We start from the raw sequence: 21,895 nt of genomic DNA, 5'->3' as shown, positions 1-21,895 counted from the left end.
CTCTGAAGCACAGTGTCAGGAAACAAACATCTCCTAATTTCTGCTCTGACATCTCATGCAAACCAGCATTTTTTGGACCTAGTAATTAAGTCAAACAACTTGAGTGATATCACCATGTCAACAGCCAGTGATGCCAAACACAGAGCTAAGAGAATACATGTGTCTACTGCACATCCTGCAGAGTAGCCCTAAAAATATGTGATAGCATATGACTCAATACATCCACCAAAAGCTTATGAATGTCAGTTATGTATGCTTATGTATGCAATCCAACAACTCGCGTACTGAACTTTAATATGTGGGGTTACAGGTTTATTCAAGTTACTAACAATAACAAACAAACAGCACTATTGCTAATACTACATCATTGTTAGAACAGCATTTGTTTGCAGATGTCACTTGGTTTGATATTGTGCAAGCTTGTATTGTACACAACTGTATTAAAGGGGTCATATGATGCGATTTCAAGTTTTTCTTTCTCTTTGGAGTGTTACAAGATGTTTGTGCCTAAAGTCTCAAAGACTAAAGTCTCAAAACCAAAGAGATATTTTTTATATACGTTAAGACTCATCCACACTCGTCCTCGTCTTTTAGGGGAAAAGATGTTCACAAATGCTATAAAACTTTTGCAAGAACAGTCTGTTGCTTCTGACTCACAGGCTGTAAGTACACTTGAATCTGCTGCTTAGTAACTAATACGAGTTTATCGCTGTGCAATAAAATGCATTAAAAGAGAGTATAAGTAATTATAATCAGTGATTATGTCCCCACTGGATGCAACAAATGCTTCATTTGTAATGGTTAAAATAATTTTCTTTCTAGCAACATCATATGACCCTTTAAAACAGAGTATGTACAAAAAAATTAGTTCTTGAGCTGGGATAAGAATCTTGTAGACAGTAGTGTTTTGGGGAGTGCTAAACTAAGAGCAAATAGAAGGGTTCACACAAGCTTCTTCTGCATTTCATTGGTACATTGCTATCAAAGAGGCAGATTTACTGCTTTGTGGTGAGACGGATGTTATTCCTATGTGTTTTATTTGTAAGGATCTGAAATGTTTGCTGACATGTGGTAAGGGTTTGTGTTTATCTTTGATCAGGAGTTTGAATTGCTTAGATTTGCATTGTAATTTACTTCATTATTTGCATATTTTCAAGAGTGACTCTGAAATTAAAGGGACTCTTACATTCCCATGTTCCTCGCTTCTCCTTGAGTTAAGTTCTCCTCTGGGCCAACAACTTTAAAACTGCGGAATACATCCTTGCTCTCTTCCCAAAATTTCTGGATGTGCTTCTCATGGTAAACCTCCTGAAGAACAAGACGTGGGACAAGCACAGTTAAAGACAGGTGCTAAAATCCAAAAGGTCAAATGGTTCTCATTGCTTTGTCTGCCAAACACTCACACTGTTATGAACAAAGACATTCAGTTTATCTTTGGGATAATCTAGACTCAGGAACCTCTCGAGAAACTCTGGCAGGAACGGAGTCGGCTGCTCGATGTATATACCAACAGTCACTTGTGGAAATTCCTGTTTAGATAAAGAGAAAAGTCTGGTCAAACATTACGACTTTTTCAGGAATTTCAGTTCATGAAATGTTTTACAATGTTTTCACTTAGTTTAAGTGATATAATCAAAAAATGTCACTGTATGAGTATTTTTATTGCGTTGAATTTTATTATCCATGTTCATCCATCTATGCTCCAAACAGCTTGTCCTCTATAGGGCTTCTGGTGCGTATCCCAGTATCAAGTTCTATCCTATATCTACAGTGGTTAACATGGTATAGCAAAATAACGTATAGCATCCAGCCTTATTTTTTTACATTGCAAGAAGCACTGCTGGAGGTCTGGAAAGTTAAAGCTTCTTTCCCATGACATTGAGCTTAAGGTTATATAGATCTGTCACCACTGTTTTTGTGGTTCTTGACCAGTCTACACAGCTCACTAGATGAAACGAGACCTGAGTGGCACCATGTAATTTCCCAGTTCCGACCTTGGCTATGGGTTTCTGAAGGGAGTGTCCTAGAATCGAGCCAGAAGTCTTTAAATTGTTACCGACAGAAGAGCAAGGACTAAACAGAAGACTCAGGGGATTCTGCAGAGTCTAGACTGGTATAGTTCCCTTTAACAGGGCCTTTTCAACCTCAGTACACGCAGTGTGAGATTTTAAACCCTTGTCCCTTCTTCAAGAACCAACCCAAAACCACTGAGCAGATGAGAGTGGTACGACTCAGCCACTCCCTCATCCTGACAAACAACAGACTCTGGGCTTCGTCTCATCAACATTTCCAGAGCTTCCTAGAAATAACCTAAATGTGCCTGATGTGTTACAAAAAGGATTTTTGTTTCGCATGACCAGTCATCTGATGTTGACCTATGACTGAAAGGAAAAGCTCTCTTGCCATTTGTTTTTTAATGTAAGATATTGTATACTTTTTCAGTTTTGATAGTAAATAGGGTAGTTGTAGTTGTAGTAGTTATATGGATAGAGTTAAGGGATCTAGTATATGAAAAAGGTGTTTTGTAAGTAGTAGCCAACGTGCTGGTAATACAAATGCTAAAAAGCAAACAGTTAATACTGAACAGTGTTCCTTAATCTGTATTACTCATTGTTTCAATTAATTCTTATTATAGTAAGCACTGTATTGAATTCCCTTACTGTCCTGGGTTGCATTTTCCAAAAGCATCATAAAACTGAGTATATGGTAGCTCCATTGTTAACAGTGGTTGCTACGATCAGATTTTCTCACAATGCTTTTGAGAAATGCAGCCCTGCACTGTTCGTGCTATGAATATATTATCTCATATCATGCGGAATGATGAGACTGATGCTCTTATTTTTCTAAGTGACTAGACCTATTATTTCTGCCTGGAGGACCACAAAACAGTCTATAATTCTACAAATGTGTGACAGTTGAACAAAGACATAATCAGAAACTAGATTTGGGATCTTTTAACTTGGGCAACTAAGCACTGAACCAGGTAAATCGAAAAGCACTTTGCAATGCCACAGAGCAACCAACATAAACATGTTAATATAAAATATATCATTCTATCATTCAGTTGCATTCATTCTTGATATGAAAGAAAATATATGTTGCTACTGCATTTCTATGCATTCTACGAACCTCTCAAGAAACATTAGCAGTGTGTTACCAAATGCTGATAAATGTGTCAGTATTATCAGGTCAGCTTGCAATCAAAATTTTGCTCTGGGGAATATTACGAGTAGGAATTTGTTATTTCCACATTTGAAACTCAAGCTCACAGGAAAGCACTCAAAGCCCTTTTTGCCAACCTTAGCTGAACCCTACGACAAATTTTCAGGACAACCACTTGAAGTTACCCTGTGGATAAAACCCCACATTGAGCCGCCCGCTAAAGAGTGGTCTGGTTGACAGCAACACCCCAGTAAGTGAAAGCGTCCTAAAACCAAAAGCCATTTCCTGCACCACAGCAGTGCAGAACTTCCTCTTCCTCAAGCGGCTCCTCGTAGGCATTTATAATTTAAGGAATGTGTAAAACTAGGAATAGCTAGTTGTTCACTTAACATATACAGGCATGCATTAATATATCTGGAAATGTTTCTTTTTTTTAAAGCAATTTCAAGATGTAACGTTCTGGTGCTGAGAGGAAAAGGAACAAAAACAGATACTGTGGCTTTGATTGGATGACTCACTTTAAGCTGAGACAAATCCACCATGTCTTGGTCACAGATGGTACAGCCTTGCTCATAGTTCCACACATTGGGGATGTAGTTGGCCAAGTAATTGAAGTATATCTGTGGGAGAATAATAAAAATACATTTTAGGTATTTATTCATTTTTATAGTGCTATTAAATTATAATAGTAATCAAAAGCATTTAAAAAAAGTATTAAAATATTTATTTTACAAGGTACATAATTTATGATCCAGGATAGGATATGTACACCCATAATCCATCCCAGCTTGTAGTAGTTAAATCCAATTTTGGTCAGGACAACAAACCAAAAATGAATCTTGCTGTCAAATTGTCATGACCTACAGTGACTGGAACTATAATTATTGCTGATGTGTTACTTTCTATGTACAACACAACATGCATCAAAGGTTGAGTTTTTTTATCCCATTCGGGAATTTACGGGATAGCATCGCAGGGAGGGAAATTTCGCATCGATGCTCATTATTCATTTAAATAGTGTGACAGATGAAACAGATTAGCCATTCCGAAGGAAATGATGTTGTTGCTCTTGCAAAAGCATGTTGGCTTGTGGGAAACAACTGCTTTATCTCAGATCGGGACACTGAAACAAATTTACTTGTTACCATAAACAAGCTTGCCTCAAATTCTGGTGAAAAAGTAAACCTTAAATATTTACTGTACTTTGATTGATGCGATAAAGGTGTGCCTTTTACAGCAACCCACCCTCTGTGAAGCCCATGGGACACTGCATCAAATATTATTTACACCAACAAACATTTGCTATATTTACCTTTACAGCATATTCGGCGTATAGAATCCGACGACTACTGTCATGAACATTAGACAGGTTTGTGTCAAGATACAATCACAAATTTAATAATTCAGCACTTCTCTCCAAAAAAGTCTTTATTTACAGACTTTATTTGTAGATTCTGATTTTGGGGATATTGCAGCTCAATTTTCCTGCACTTGGCTGAAGGAAAGCAGCTTTGTGTTCCTGGAAGTCAAGTCTATATTCCTTGTTAATTTGTTCACTGGCAGTTTGACACAGATTTTGGCTGGACAGCTGTGCTCTCTCTTGTCATGCTGCTTTCGATTACATGAAGTTAGACTTTAATAGAAAGGAGGGAATCTTAAATTCAATCCAGCCGCAGCTACATTACAGGTGGCATCCAGATGCTATCTTTCTAATTCATCCCATGTACAGCCATGTTAGACAGTTTTAGATAATTTAACATTTATAGTTGGCTGCTAGGACCTACAACTCCTTAGAGACACGGGTCATGACCTCGTTCTATGAGGTCAACTGGTTAAACATTTCCGACAGAAAACAGGAGTTGCTCACTGATTCCAAATGAAGAGAAGCAATAAACCAATTCGTTGGCTTTGCATTCTGGTCACAAGCTACTACTGTGTATCTTCAAGCCTTGTTACTTTTATTGGACCTTGTTTGAGTATTTACGAGAACATCTGTAATCCTCAGGGCAAGTTAAAGACCCTGGAGATCAGAGAGATCCTTTGGGATGGACACAAGGCAGCTTGGATGAATCATAGAGCATAAGGGTGAGCTCTGGGTGGATGATTATTCATTAGAAAACGCACAGATGGTTGCATATTAGGAGAAGATGACTCCACACAGTGCTGCGTTTGTTTAATCTGTCACTGAGGTGCAGAAGGAAAAGCTCTATGGGTCTGAGATTACATTATCACCCAGACATCCTGCTAAAATCTTCAACTCTACAGCTTAGCAAAGACAGCTGGGCAATGACTGCAAGATTTTTGGCTGAGGAACTGTCTAGTATTTAATCACAAATAGTACAATTACAGTCTGGAACACAATTTCGATAGTAATTTCTGATGCGTTCTAATCAGTTTTGCCCGACATGAGGGAATGTAGAAGACAGAACATTCTGTTTAAAGTGAATAAACTGCAGAATGTACAAACTGAATGCACACTGTGCCATTTTTTACTGACATGAAGAGAAAGAAGACATTCACCTTGGTGTTTACATTTCCATGGATAATGGCTGGCAAACTGTTGTAGACGGTGTTTCTCACTCGCACTCGCTCCGTTCCAAACTTTAGGAGAACTTCATCTAAATTCAAAAATAGTCTTAGATTGAGTTTTTCCATTTAATTCTTTTAGCAGGCAAAAAATTGTAAGTTGAGTCCTAAGACAAAAGGAAATGAGTTAAATTTATGGATTCATTCAAATCTTTATATCAGCAGTAGTATTAGTGATGGGAAATTTACAACAAACCTTGACGTCCCTTTATTTGTAGTTTTTTTAGCAAGTTTTACACACTATCTTGCATAGACTCACCCATGGCTCCATTCAGATTCTGGAAAATCTCACACTTGTGGTCCAAGGTCATATTAAGTCTTTCCTAAAATAAAGAACAGAACACAGTGGAGTTTGTGTAAAAGTGACCGTGTGACCTTTGTCCCTGTGTAAACTGTTTATAGTTGTGTATTTTTAACCAGTTTGTTTGCTTTGTTTGAGTGGTATGATACATTTGTAGGCGTTTTATAAGTGCATGTGGTCAAGTTACAAGCACATTTTATGTTCTCACAGAGTGCCTTAAGGGGATAGTTCACCCAAAAATCTAAACTTATCTTCACTTGTTCCAAACCTGTATGAGTTTCCTTCTGTTGATCACAAAATTAATTGTTTAGAAGAAAGAGCTGGAGCAATTTGAGAGTGAATAAATGATTTTAATTTTTGGGAATGGGTTTTTTCACTGACCCTCTGACGTGGATCCACGTAGATCTTTGTGTAGAAAAGCTGATCATCATCATTATCATGAAGGTCCCATTGGTTCACAATCTTCTGAATGTATGGAGCATACCCAATAAGCCCTGTGAAAGACATCGCAATGTGTTTTTTTACAGGCTGTGTGTTGTAAAAAAAAAAGTATAGGATGCAAAAGAATGTGTGAAACTTTGGCATAATGGTATGCCTGAATACAATAGTTCCAATTTCAATTACGACTCCACTAAGAAGGTTAAATCTCACTTCCAATTCTGGTGCGGTTCCTCAAACCCTCAAAACAGTGGGAGATGTCTGGCACAAGTATCTGACCGACAAGCAACAAGTGTTGTGTGGCCACGTCTAACCTCAGATGGCATAGACTTTCTACATCTAGTCATGATAGAGGACTGTAATCAGTATAGGACCTCAGCTATGTGCTGGCTCTCTGTGTTTCTGTAGCAACCTGCATACGGATTTCTCATCATTTTCCTGAAGTTCTGACCACAGATGAAAATTGTAGGGCTTGGAGCCCTAGATACCATCATTTGGCAGGCATTAGGAGCTATGTTAAGTTACCGCCCTAGACTATTACGTTTTTAACTCCTAATAACCTTTTTTCTATAGCCTAGATTCATAGGTTGATCTAAAAACCATCTTCAGCTCTGTTTAGAAGGTCTGGACAGTGCCAGTCTATACAGAAACACTATAACAGCTCAAATGATTTTACTGGAAATCTAGAATTATCAGTCTCCCAAAAACGAGAAGAAGATAAACAAGGCATCTTTTCTGGCAAGTATGATTTAAATGTTAGTTCATTCGCTAAATTAGCGGATCGTCTTAGTCTGAAGGCGGTCACCTAAGATGTGGTGACATGAATCTTGTTTTATTACGGTGCAATAAAGTAAATCCCTTGACATAATGCCCAGGTTCGAAAGCAATAGCAAAAGCCAGATGTAAGGCATTATGGCATGTGGTTTTAATTTAGAATTCAGAATGTTTTTCCCACCGATCGAAACAACGCTACCTTCAACAGACTTGAATTTGGGCAAAGCAAGGGATGATCGGAAAGAGACAGGCCATGCCGTGCAGTCATTCTTATTTCCACAAACACACTGGTCTACATGACAATTCTGGTCCAACTGAAACAAAGCAGTAGCCACCACAATCTACGGAGCAGCCGAAGGGATAAAACCAACCTTCAATTTTGGATGTACAGGCTATCGAACAGGAAGTCCAAAATAAACAATCTTGCCCTGTTAATGACATAGACTAAACGCCCTGACAGGACACTACACAAGACAAAGTGACCACCGCAGTCAAAGCAGTAATTGCTAGATTAAAATAGAAGAGACCAGGACTTCAGAGTTTAGACGAGTGATGACCACAGGGTTTTTGAGTAAAACAGGGGCTGACATTACTGTTCTTCAGTAACAGAGAGACTGGGTAAGATGGATGGATGCACACGTACACACTCAAATGAAAGCGCTATTCATGAAGACCCCTGAATGAATAGTGCACTATGCCTGGTGGCCCTCAGGAAATTCCACAGGGTGAGTGACCGCCGCTTGCCAGTTTACACAAAAAACATTTTCTCTATCACATTGTAGCGATAATGAAATTCCACTGTTTGTCCTTTGCTCTCTAAAACCATCCGGCTTGTATTGTTCTAAATCCTACCAGACAAAACAAGCCCACACAGAAGCGTCTGGAGGAAACTGTGCTATTATGATACAGCTAATATGGCAGGTGGCCATGACCTATCCCAGTGATATGCAGTCGAATTCGTCCAAGAATGACCTCCCAAATGTGGGAATGGTGAAGAACAAATGGCACATTTACAGACTGAACAAATGTATAAATTAATTGTACTCATTACTGATATACAGCAAACCAGATTTAGGTAACCTGTTATATACATGCTAACCATGCATATGACCACGTTTTGGTCATATGCATGTATAGCTTGTTTCGGTCTTCACAAGACATTCATAAAACTCAAAATGCATTTACATTTGAAAAACATGCAAAAAATCGAATGACATGGTTTTATAGTCAAGATGTAACCAGATGTGCGCACAGTGAATAAGCTACCAGATAATAAAGGTGTTTACATGAATAAATTATGTGTATGGCCTGTTATATGCAAATGTCTATTTGATTTCTAACCAAAACTGCTAAAAAAAACCTGACAATTAACATCATGTAACTGAAGATTTGACATACTTATCAGCCTGTTGCACATGAACAGCACATACTTATGCCTTTATTCAAGTGAACATAATTTTTTCTAGTTTTTATGGATGGTGTCTATAACCTTTGAAAGGATATCAATTAAGGCATTCACATGACTTTGCGTGACCTTTTGGGGCGTTTCATGCATAACAAGTTTAAGATTGTGCTTGATACAATGAGTAAACCCAGTGTAAATCCAATTAAATGTCCCGAATGAGTTGAAATCTCAGTAACGCATTGGCTTTTGGTCTGTGAAGTCTTGATTTGTGAAGCTTAATTTACCTTGAAATTTTATACAGTTGGAATTTCCTATTTTTACGCACCTCCAGAGTTAAGAAAGCGTTTCCCACTGCGAACAGAAGGATACTTCTCTGCCAGTCGAGGATCTGGCCAGATGATTCCCTCAGCAGCGAACACCAGCTTATGATTGGTCCGCTGGAACTTTCTAAGAATCTCCTCAGGTCCACCGGCAAAGATGAGGTCATAACTAAAGAGGGGAGAAGGAACAGTAAATTGCGTTATTCACTACACCTAATCAGCAATTTAAGACATTATACAAACAATGTTTGCTAATCCATGTCCTGTTTATATAATCAACCATGTCTATTTTAACTAAACTCATGGAAGGGAGGGCAGGGCATTTCACAGGCATTTAGGTCTTCTATTTCAGACACTATTAATATGCCTGGTAACTTTAGTAACTATAAATGTCATCAGAGGAAGTAAACTGTGAGGGAGGCACCATGGTTTCCTCTCGTCTGGGGAGCACCTGTGCATACAAGTAACTTCCCTTTTTCTAGCATTACTTAAAATTCATCTCTGGAATATGTGACACAGCTTCAATGTGGAAAAATAGTCTGAACTACACCTCTAAGGGAAATAATACTGTAAAAGGTATTTCAGAGGAACCTTCACAGGAACTCCGATTTGCTAGCTCCTTACCTAAATGTTTAGGTTACCCATAAGGATAACTATGTCTGACGTACATCCCTGAATGTAGTTATTCTGAACTTCCTGAACTCTAAGCTGTTTAGGAGACCTAGACAAATGAGTTATTCCAGATATGGGTGTGTATAAAAAGCTGCTTCATAGTTCAGAGAGTTCTGGAATAAGGTTTTGATTCAATTTTGTGTTTTATATAAATGACCCCTTGATAAAACAGCACTGTGTCAGGTATGTGAAGTTAACTTCAAACACTAATCTTTTTCTACTTTGTGATCATAATAATCACTCATTTCTGTAGAACACACCCAGACCTGCAAGGCAAAAAACTCTCTTGCAAACACTTTCATTATAAATTGACATGCCGTAATTTCCTTTGAATGATGAAGTTAAATAACAGGCCATTTATTATGGTTGATTAGCATAAATTGAGTGAAAAGCCACCATTTCAGCAAGAGAATTACTTAAAAAGGTAGGTCTACAAAATTGTTGAACAAATGCCCAACCGGTTTGCCTTCACACAGAGTCTTGCTGTTTCCCATTGAGCTGGCAGCGATACTGTAAGATTTCTCCTACTGAGGCTGTTAAAAAATGGTTATGCTTTTAAACTTATGGCACTTTTGTTATAGTCTGTTTACATTGCACAAAGCTATGCATTTAGCCAGTAATTTTAACTATATCTACACTATATATTTTCTCGAGCATACTTTACTTTCAATTACAGGTAATTACCAAAAAGTATTTTGTAGCAAATTAGAGTCTAATCACAGCTATATGTATGTGGACCACTATTTTTACTGTTAAGACTACCTAATGGCGCTTTTCACACATGAAATTGGGTACCGTTATATCAGGTGGCTTTAAATACTATGAAAGTTTAGGTGGTAATTCCGTGCAGGTTTTTTTTAAAAATATAAGTACAATGTAAAGAAACATGCATCTACTCAATAAGTGTATTGAGTATTTTTTTTATTATTATAATTTATGACTAGTTAATATAATCCAACCCTTCTAATACAAATTTTGTTTTATGTATTATTGTTTTATTTATTTATTCCCAAAAGGCCCATTGCAGAGTGCATTACCTGTCCACAAATAAGATCACCAAGTCCTCTTGGTCAGCCAGAGACTCCATTGCTTCCTTTAGTAGTCGAACCTTCTGGCCTCCACCAATGGATCGACCCACATCACCTCCCTTCCACTCCTCTCCCATTCCCAGCACCTGTGTGTAATATATTTCAGTTCAAACAGCACCTTAATCAAAATACTACCACCAGTTCGAAGAAACGAAGCATCTACCAGGTGAGAAGCAGTGGGGGGAAAAAGTATGTGACCTTACCTTCACATTGAATTTGAAGTAGTTTGCTGACTGCATGAAGCGGTGAAAGCCATCAGTCTCCTGTGTTGCAACAGTAAGTACAAGCAGTTTTTCTGGTGGAAAGAAAATTGAGAAATAAAAGTGTACGTTAGACAAAAAGATGGAATTTCTAGCAAAGTAAAATAGCTTTACGTTTTTGTAAGTGCTGAGGGTGAAAGTGTAGAAACACCACTATTCTGAGACTGGATTCCTCAAAAACCTTAAGATATCTAGGATTCTCTAAGTTAAAGTTGTTCAAAACCCTGCCATTCCCTAAAGAGCCTCTTTACCTAAATATATATATATATATATATATATATATATATATATATATATATATATATATATATGTTCCTTTTGGCCTACAGTATGAAGTAGAGGGTATCTTGTTACTCCAAACCAAACCTCAAACCTATGTCAACACTCACAAAACTGATTCCCAAAGTTCATCCCTTCCTCTTGTGAGAATAAATGCACAGTAAAGTTAAAATCACCGTGATTCGAAATGGTTTTGGCAGGACATGTTCTATAATGACTGGTAGTGTAACATATGATGGCAGTAACAGTGGTTCTGATGGTTAGTGAGCAGAAGAGGGTCTTAGTTTCGCAAGCGCCTGCTACATTTCCGCTGGATGTGCCAGTGAGCAGGTACAGACCCTCTAGTAGAGCAGTGTGGGAAAATACATTCCAGACTGGGGTGCGAAGAGCTGAGTAACTTCAATCGTCCGTCATCTCTAGGGTTCAGAAAACAGCCCCAGAGAAATCTTAAGCAAACTTGAGGAAAAAAAAAAAAAAAAAAAAAACAAGATGCGTGTTCGTCATCTGTAACACTTTACCACAACTGTAAGATTGTAAACAAATGGCAAGCATGTAGAACAAATCTTTGCACATGATAGTGTGGTCTTCATAAAAATGCTTTGCTGTGAATTTAAAACTCATTTCTAGAGGCATCACAGTGATTAGTCACATGGTATTTAACGTTCAGGGGATTAAGGTGATGTTTGAAATGTTTACTCTACAGTAGGAACAACGTGGGAAGGTTTCTAAATATCTCTGGTGGCCATCGGATTGAATGGGAAGGTCAGCATCTTTGCCTCATTCATTTTGGAATGGAACACATTATTACACATTCAGCAATAAAATGTGGAGTTATGGCAGGGGCAACAGGAATTCTCACCTCATCAAATGGCTTAACTGAACCATTTCAGAATAGAGTGCTAGTACTCTGTATGTGCTGAGCCAAGCGTGGGATATGATGTTAACAAACAATTGAAAAAAAGCCTACAATTTGATTTCTTGGACAGAACATCCAAGAACTTCTTTCCTACCGTCGGTCTGTGTGAGCAAGATATGGTGAAGGGGAGCACAAAATCAAGCTCTGCCCTCTATTTCACTTGGAAATATGTCAGAATACTGAAGTAAACTCAGCCACAGCTTCCTGTTTAGACTAACTTAAAATCTCAAAGATTTTCACACTTCAAGAAAATAGCTTACTAAAAAAAAATATTTTGGAGCCCTTGTGAAAATTTCAGGGTTAGAGGTTTAGACCAGCCCATTTATTGAAGTTGTAACATCAGCATTTGAATAAATGTGCAACATTCTGTCTCAAGTTTATTTCTTCATCTTAACAAACAATTTTAGTGAGTTTTTCCTTAGACCCTGTTGCCTTTGGCTTAAATTATGTGACTCTAAGCTCTCATCAGCATTACATAAACATATGTTTGCGCTATGATCAATCACATGGCATTATAACTCAATGATCGTCTTGAAAAAAATCTAAACCAACTTAAAAGATATGGCAGCCTCCAGGCCATATACTTTTTTAAAGATTAATTTTTGGCATTTTATGCCTTTTAAGTTGAAAGTAAACATAGAGAGAGAGAGAGAGGGAGACAGGATCCGGAAAGATCTCAGGATGGGACTCAAACTTGGGACCCTTCCAACTAAAGAAGTACCTCCACAGCTCCACAATGACCTCAACATTTAGAACAAAATTGCACAGCTTTCAGTAGAAGCATATATACATGAGTAAAATGCCAGAATATAAATTATAATTCTGATGAACACATTACAGTGGGTGAGGACTTCTTAAGAAAATCCTGAAAACCTTGGAGACTTTATTGCTTTTCATTGTGATTCATCTGATTCCTGTCTACGTTCCAGACAGAAAGGCCTGTTTCCTCTCACGTAACCTACATGCTGTTCAATAACATACTGTAAATGTTCAATCTGCACATCTGGATGCTTGGACGGTAATGTTATATCCAACGGAAGGCAGCAAGAGTCACGCCATGTGCACACGGCATCTCATAAACACCCAAGTTTCACTGAGCCCTGTTGTCTGAGAAAGCCCCTTTCTGTGAGCAGGTTGAATTTAAAAAACCAGCTGTGGAAATCCATACAATGAAGTGTCTGGAACGCTACTCTGAAATGCGATATGCCAAGGCTTCCTCTAGTTCTCGTTCAGCGGTTACGTCAGCCTTTAACATGGGTCATGTTAAAGAAAATCTGAAGGGTCTTTAATCATTGTAAAATCCCATAGGCAGGAAAAAAAATGTCTTTATCTCAGTTGCTTCTCTTACAGCGAGATTAAATAGTGATTGAATGGTGCCTTTCTCAAGACCCTATTAAACGCAAATGCAACTCCCCTAGGAGTTTCGGGAAAACGTGCTTTAATTTCTTTTATCAAAGATCTCAATATGAACTTAAAAATTCTTAACAAATTCTTGCAAAACCAAATAATCTTGGCTACGATAGATTCTTCTATTCCTACTGTGTCCCAAAAAATAGCTAATTTGTATTTATTTTATTTCTCTTATGGGGATTTAGGAAAATGATCTTAGACAATATTGATATTTGAATGAAACATAACAAAGATCTTCATTAAATTTTGAGACAGAAACCTTTTTAATTTTTCTTCTGGGATCTGTAAAGCACAGATAAATCAGTGGTTGCACGTTTAAACAACAGTTGTGTTTTTGGTCTTCCAGAACACGCCAATGTTTTTTCATTCATTTTTGCCAATCTAGAATTTATTATACCTTCGGGACTCATATTTCTCCAGCCGGCATGCATCTTTCAATATTTTATCCTTGTACTTATAATAAAATTCCACACTAATCCATTTCAGTATAATCAATCACAACAAAATATATGTATGACTGTATTCCGCTGTGGCTATACAGATCTAAATAGCTGATTTATTTTGTTCTTTTGCAGAATTTGAAGGCAATTTCCCAGCATGTCTTGAATAATTTGCATAATGAATGACTGTGGGATGTCTCCGGTGTGGATTGTTACACTTTTTCTCTGCAGTCTTCCCCTAAGGCCAGCAAATAAACACCAATTGCTTTGACCCACAGTTGACCTAACCTTTGCTTGATCCCTTAAGACAACAGCCAAAAACAATGAACGAAGGAGCTGGCAAAGCATACCCTACTCACTGTTTTCCTTTGTGCCATGCTAGAGAGATTAGGGGTTGGATCCAGGCTAAGAGAAAATCAGTTGCTATGGCTACAAATATACACACAAGCATGTGATGACGCACAACTCCTGCTGTGATGGTCGAACAGCACCGTCTGCAATGATGTGAAGATAAGCAGGTGACTTAGACATTCCACTCAGCTTAAATACAGGATTTGCCGAGAATATTTGTCTTATATCTTGGGCCATTTCTACTGCTATCGCGGAGTAGTTGTTGCATTTATATGCGATTGAAAAGGTGTTCTGGGGTCTTCTTAGGGTCTTCTGATTGCTGATAGGGGAAAGCATCAGTAATGAGGAGCTGGAGATAAAACTTAAAAGCATGGTCACATTTACCGTTATTTGGAAAATTTTCACAGTCAAAATTAAGTTATTTGAATGGAAATCTGTGTGATGGAAATTTTCTTGAGGGTGGAAGATTTCTCTGTGCATCTGAGCAATAAAAACCCATACAAACCCATAAGACCTCATCTTCGAAACAAAAATTAAGATATTTTTATGCATATTTTTATGCATAGACATCAATTTAATTAACACAATTACTGCCCATTTTGTATGCAAAGGAAACACAAAAGAAGAGTAAGTGGGGCAGACAAATTGTTGAATAAAGTCGTTATTTTTATTTGCTTTGCATACAAAAAGGATTCTCGTAGCTTCATAAAATTATGGTTAAACCTATGACGTCACATGAATTATTTTATCTAATGATTGAATGAGTGTTAATTACATTGCTGTCAGAATGCAACAAAAATATCTTAATTTGTGTCCCAAAGATGAACGTCTTGCAGGTTTGGAACGACATGAGGGTGAGTAATTAGTGACAAAATTTTCATTTTGGGGTGGAGTAACCCTTTCATTTCTCTTAAAGTGTCTTTAATCTCTGCCGTATAGTGAAAGTCAGCTTCACAGGAACTGAGAGGAAGACATGATTAGTGGTATCTTTTCGACGTCCAAAACCAAGCCACTGCACAGCATGTAATCACTTTAAGCAGCTGTGAAAAAAAGCACTCTATCAAGATGTATTTTCTTTGACTCATGTAGGCTACACATAAAACATAAAGAATTACAAAACCAGAGGAATTATATTATGGGAGTGTGCACCCTGCAGGGCAATAATGTCCGTTAATGGAGTCTACAGATAGTGCTTAAAGTAGTGCAAGCAGACATTCAGTGTAGACAGAGAGGTCACTGTCCAACACTCTGAAGAATTTCATTTTCCGCTCCTTGATGTAGCAACACTGTTTTTAGAGCTGAAGCAAAATAAAATTGTGGAAAAAGCAGTTCGGACTTTTAAAAGATGCTATTTTGAATGTACCACATCGTCTGGGCCGACCTGAGGAGACAGTGTTTGACAGATCGGTGTGAACTGCTGAGGTCCAGAGGAATGTTGCTTCAGACAGGCGAGCTGTTTCTTTTCTCAGAGTGGTGCTTTTAAAGTGTTCCTTGCACACAGTCAGGGCCGTCTATGTAAACTCTCACGCTGCACTGGAAGGTCACCGTGATACACTTAGAACTTCTACCACACAGAACACTCAAGTTTCAGTAGGAGAGTCAAAGTCAAAGAAAAAGGGAAAGACTCCCCCCTTAAAGAAACTATTTTCCCAACTATATGACTGGGAAACTAGAGAACACATTTTGTTTTCTCTGTGGCCCTCTCAGCTTATCTTCCAAGTAATGCTTGGGGCTCTGGAGACGTTGTGTGTTTAAGAAAGCTCTCAGCCTACAATAACATGGTCTTTCACACTTTTTTTGGTTGGCTCTGGAGGGTCGGCATACATCAGGTGGATAAATGAACTAAGAATGAATTGTACCTGCTAATAGCATCCAATAAAATGTACTATCTGCATTGTGTAATTTCCCATCTGGTAAGTTTTGATTGCTTGATTGTGGAGAATAATGGAGGTTACTTGTATATCTAGGACTGTGAAGCATCACAATTGAAAATCAGGCAATTAAAGCGGCTCTTTAAAATGCTGAAAGTTCTTGACTACCCACTGCTTTTACACATTTATGAGGTTTTTCTTCATTTTTCCACATTATTTAAAGAACTGCTGATACTACTTTTGCAAAATAGAGCTGATTGCCTTTGTTTTCACCTCATTTTATTTACTGTACTACAAAATCAAAATTAATCCCCACAATGGTGCATATATTGGTGGTTTCAACGATTGAGGATTTGTACTGTAATTCTTCAAGTAAGAGAATGTAGGACTAAAGAATTACTGAGATCACAATCTCACAATTTTGTGTGCTTAAGGAAAATGCTTAACCCCCTCACCAGATTTCCGCAAGGGAATTGTCTTTACAATTGCTGCACTATAAATGGACTTTAGTAAAAGTAAATTGTCACTGGAAAAAATGTAAAGTAAAAAACTAAATCGATTTCAAACCAAGCCAATTTTAACAAGTACACTGAGTAACTGCAGTAAATAAGACAGATATTAACAGATGTGATCTCACTTCAGGCAGTTCTGGGAAACATGAAAACACTACTGAGTCAAATAACTGACCTCATTAGGCGGTCTGATCCCTCAACAGCCAGACTCTACCACAGCGCCCATTCATTCATGCCGTAAGTGTGTCACTGTGTTTCTCCAGCCGACCAGCACTTCCGAATTGGTGTAGGGAGTACCCTGTTCTGCCCGCTTAACATGAGTGTGTTAACACAATCCCAACCAAAATCACCAGAATCAACTGCCAGAACATATATATACACAAATATCCACAGCTCAGACTTACGCCTCATTACACTATGAAAACAAAGACCAACGTTAGATCGGAAGAATTTTAATGTAACCACAGATAGCTGTGACTCGACAACGAGATACTTGTATGTAAACGTAGACATGCAGATATTCCTAAACGCGCTCTAAATCGTTGTGGCTGTAGCCAGGTGACTGGCAAATGTGTTATCACTTAGGGACCAGAAACCAAATTTGAAGGCTGGGCGCAGAACAAACTGAGGGTAAAAGGGTGGTGGGGTTATTGTAGACAGACATTATTTCAGCTGTCCGCAACTAAAATAGAAATGTTTTCTCTCTTGAGGCTTGGAAATTTCCTTGATTGTTTAAACATGCCTTTGTGTCTATAACCCGAGAATCTTGTAGCACACTGGCAAGGGGGGTTGTGCGTCGATTGCACCCCTCCGGTGCAGCTGTAAATGCTTCTAGAATGGAACATTGCATGACGTCATCAGCATCTGGTTTAACATGGGCTTGGCCACAATAGTTCAGTTGAGGATTTAACTTACCAGTAACTCTTATTTATTTTCCCTTGGCTGGAAAAACAATCACAAGTATGAAGAACAGAGAAAAGAAGGGGGTCATTTGGTTGACATCACCAAAATTGTGCCTGCCATCGTCTAATGCTCGCAATTACTGTGGTCACTTCCTGTGCCTCAGCTCACTGAGTTGAGCGTTGACTTGGTGCTGGAATGCTGTATTGGCCAGAGCAATTAAACAGGCCAAACTGAAGAACAGCTTCTGTTTGATTCTGGAAACCCTCGTAACATCGTGTTTTGAAGACCGCACACAGTTACAGGGGTTGAATAAGGATATGAAATACGACAGCAAGCTATCATTGTTGGTTATTCTTAAACTGTGGCGGATTAAAATAAACTCTGGTGCGATTATTCTGTTAGTAGAGTTCATCTGAATGTGCATGAATGCTGTCATCTGAGTGAAACAAGTGAACCTACCTGGCCATGATTGACTGAAGTATAAACACTAACCAAACCCACCAACCAAATACATCTACACCAACCGAAAACAATATGTAATGTCAAAGTATGCGAGCCTAAAAAAGACATGGCTCTTCTCTTCATAAGAGCTGTTGGTCGTTCCAGTTTGGTTCAGGCATAGGAATAGCCATCAGCTTACAGTGTAACCTTACAGTATGTGTGAAAAAATATATATTTCATGCACTTTTGTTAACCCAACAGTCTAGTTGTAATGAAAATTTTTAAACTACATTTGAAAAATGTACCACTTCCTGTATGTCACAGTGATTTTCTCAGATTTGAGACATTCGCAATTGCTCTCAACAGAGCCCACGTAAGAGTGTTGCTCTCATAGAAATTAACAGAAAATGCCTACAAGTGAATACACACTGCTATGGGTCTTCCCAAATATCGACATTGAACTTGTTCAGTACGGATATGAACAATATTTCCAATTTCATGGCTACTTAAGGAGTTGTACATGTTATTAATGGATAAAACATTTCCTACACAAAATTCTACAGACCTATATTAAAGGAATAAACGATCCTGATCTAGTGACCAGACCAAAGAACATTCTGTTCAGAAACTGACCAGATGAATCGGCTCCACACCAGTCCCAAGCTAGCCTCTCTTGCGTTGCATTAAGACTTCTAAAAAATTACTTTAGATATTCAAATGTTCTCCAAAATGATCTATGAAAATTAGATTCTGGAGTGTCCCTCGGAGCTCATATTCAATCAAATAAAAGTCACAGGCACATAAAAGGTTATTTCTGACAAATCTGATCAGCTGCCTGCAAAACATGATTAGAGAATAAGTAAAACCACAGACCAGAGAACAAAAGGTTGTGGCACAACGTTTGGATGTGACTGCACAACTGTACTTTTGTTTGTGTTTCGGCTCGGACAATCATTTTACGGTTTGACAAACACAGCCGACATCCATCTAAACTGCTTATATAAACCAGACTTCTTTAATCAAGTGTGCGGTCGACTAACACCATGTTGCACAAGGCCAATTACAGGCTACTGCCGCCAGGTCCAGCACTCAACACTATAGACGAGCATATATGTTCTCTTTTACTCGGACTCGGAAGTCGTAAATCTTACACTGCAGTTCAACTCACAGGCCAACGTTTCATTGTGAAAGGTTCACACAAGTCTAAATGTGGGCGGACAGTGAAAACTCACAGGAGGTGATAGTTCTCCCACAGGCATTTGAGTAGACGACCTCGAGACATGAAGCGGACTTTTCACATTTAAACGCTTCGGTTTCGAGGTTATTCAGGCTAATGGATGGATTTGAAAACTGTGGTGATGTCATGGCGCAAACACCAGAGATTTTCTGTGCCGTTCACTCCCTTTCAGTCTACATAAAGCCATGTGTTTTTCTTTCTATATCTTCCCCTGTGTTTAGGATAGCATGCGTCATCTAGATACCAGTAACTGTTAATGACTCTAGCTAAATTACTGTGCACAAAGGTACACAAAACCTCAAATCAGGGGCAATTAAGAGACCCATTTAGATTTTAATCTGCGTTGCACCTTAAATTTGGAAATTTACAGCCGGATTTCTTGAGACCGGTATGTGTCAGTGGTTTAACCGACAGTGTATGCTACTTGGTACAGTTTAAAATCAGCATAATAGATGGTGTTATTTCTTGTGACTCATCTGTGGACATTATACCAAATCAACCTTTTAATTTCCGTAAATGTGCACTTCTGGAAAAAAAACTTTCCTTTCGTCTGATGTCATCAAGCCCTCTTACTTTTCAGCTCCACCTCTATCTTTCTTCACGTGACTTCTCACAATTGAATTTTTGATTGCGGTTCAGGCTCATTTCATTACTTCATTTTTTTTGACAGTTTTAGATGTAAAGTCCGGTTACTGGTGCTAAAACGTGTATTCAGTGCATAACTTTGAACACAGTTTTATTATGTACGTAGCTAAAGCTATCGGTGTGTTTTTATTACGTTTCTTTTGGTATGTATTGTGATGGTTTACAATTCAATTTTACAGGGAGTGACGTTAAATGTTAATAAATGCAGAAGTGACATAAATACACATTTTCAGATGCAACTGTGCTAAAATCTAAGTTTTAACGCGGGTTGAGGTGTTTTGCCGGACCACAGTTTACAGGATTCATACCAGAATGCTTCTATGTTAGGAATGCATATGAAACTTTATATGTGCTGTAAAGTATCGATTTATCAATTTCCAATCATTTTGAGCTCATAACGTAATATTTTTCAAGAAACTGTGTGATAATTATTGCTTAATCAAGACTGATTGAGTCTTGTAAATCATAATTTCTATGAGAAGGAACAAAAGAGTTTTAGTGAGTTTTAGCACATTTAAATGAAAAAATGACAGCAATTTGTACATACAGGTATGTTTTTGTTGTTTTATTTGCTTTTGGAAGTGTCAAGGTACCCTGAATGGTAAAAAATTTAAGTGCTACTTTTACTGGTTTCACTCAAAAATGTTTTTGACTTGACCTGAAGTTTGTTCAGCGCCTGTCCATGATGAATAATGAAAGCTTTGTGTCATCTTTTTCTTTTTTTTTTTTCCATGACAAGGAATAAAGAGCTCACACTTATAGGTATCAAGGCTCATTGACTTGTATTGAAACACCTTAAAATGTGAAACAGAAGATTAACTCCTTGAAAACAGCACTTTAGTTATGTTATACTAGACACCAGATGTTAGAAACGTTACTGCTTCACAGATAGTCTATACATATTCTTATAAAATACACACCTTTGCCGTCCGTTTGTGTGAAACCACAGTCACACAATACTCAAAAGTGACATGTGGCTGCACTTTGGGGTTTGCTTTTGGAAATTTTTACCCATTTCTCAGACAAGAATGCATAAGTACAGCTTATGTATTATGTAATGTTCGGTGACTAACGGCACTAATAGAATCTGACTGACATTTGATGTCAAGGAAATGATGCATGAAAATCAAACACGCATTTGATTATATTGTGAATTATGATCCAAAGCACAGAGGTTTGTTCTGAAAATGTTTGCGCGCATCGTTTTATCCCACTTTGAGCTGGTTTGATAGACGGTTTAGATACATCGCCTTGTATACAATGCAAATGCGGTTCTGAAACTGTCGAGAGTAAAAATTGCAGCAGTTGTGTCGCGTGAAAAATCACGAACGCCAAAATGAATGAGATCTGTGTAAGTCGCATTTATCCCTCTGACTAGGCTTGCTGACACTCAACAGAGCATCTTTACGTTCCTGTACAGTAACTAAAAAGGCACGAGCAACTGTTCCCGAACCACAGAGGCGTTTTAATTATTTAAACACGTTTTTAGGCTGTAAATGTTTTTACCATCACAAACAAATTACTGTACAAGCTAATGGAATCCAGAAAGTAATTAAAAATGTGTTTATGCTTCAAAGAAATGCTTTACTCATTAGGGTGTGCATTAACTGTGTGCATTACAGTTTTATTACATTTTAGTTATTGCGCTACACGACTGTAAGCGTTCCCAAATGGCAAGACTGCGTGAAAAAAAGGGTCTACCTGTCATCCCTCACGTCCCAACAAGAAGTCTTTCTCCAGTGAATATTTCCCAGAGTGGGTTATTTATTAAGGTCACACAAACCTGGGCTATAATGGTCCTTATTGTGGGGCATATGTCACACTCTATGAGGTAACTTACCATTTAACAGCCTATTATGGTCTTTCGGTTACATTTATACATGA

General features: G+C 38.1%; 1 protein-coding gene across 2 annotated transcripts in view; it reads right to left on the bottom strand.

Moving 5' to 3' along the window:
• The window catches only part of plod2 (procollagen-lysine, 2-oxoglutarate 5-dioxygenase 2), a 33,401-nt gene that overhangs the window by 10,610 nt on the left and 896 nt on the right, over nt 1-21,895 (bottom strand). For both annotated transcript variants that reach the window (XM_043226636.1, XM_043226637.1), the window contains exons 2-10: nt 10,950-11,041; nt 10,696-10,832; nt 8,992-9,155; nt 6,431-6,543; nt 6,008-6,071; nt 5,683-5,780; nt 3,681-3,782; nt 1,404-1,529; nt 1,187-1,308 (exon numbers count right to left, since the gene is read on the bottom strand). In XM_043226636.1, coding sequence (XP_043082571.1) covers nt 1,187-1,308; nt 1,404-1,529; nt 3,681-3,782; nt 5,683-5,780; nt 6,008-6,071; nt 6,431-6,543; nt 8,992-9,155; nt 10,696-10,832; nt 10,950-11,041 — 1,018 coding nt within the window. The remainder of the gene's footprint in view (nt 1-1,186; nt 1,309-1,403; nt 1,530-3,680; nt 3,783-5,682; nt 5,781-6,007; nt 6,072-6,430; nt 6,544-8,991; nt 9,156-10,695; nt 10,833-10,949; nt 11,042-21,895) is intronic.

This window comes from Puntigrus tetrazona, chromosome 24 (genome assembly GCF_018831695.1).
Source record: "Puntigrus tetrazona isolate hp1 chromosome 24, ASM1883169v1, whole genome shotgun sequence".
In the NCBI taxonomy this organism is placed as follows: domain Eukaryota; kingdom Metazoa; phylum Chordata; class Actinopteri; order Cypriniformes; family Cyprinidae; genus Puntigrus; species Puntigrus tetrazona.
The sequence above is the reverse complement of the archived record's forward strand: the minus strand, read 5'-3'. Positions and strand labels throughout refer to the sequence as shown.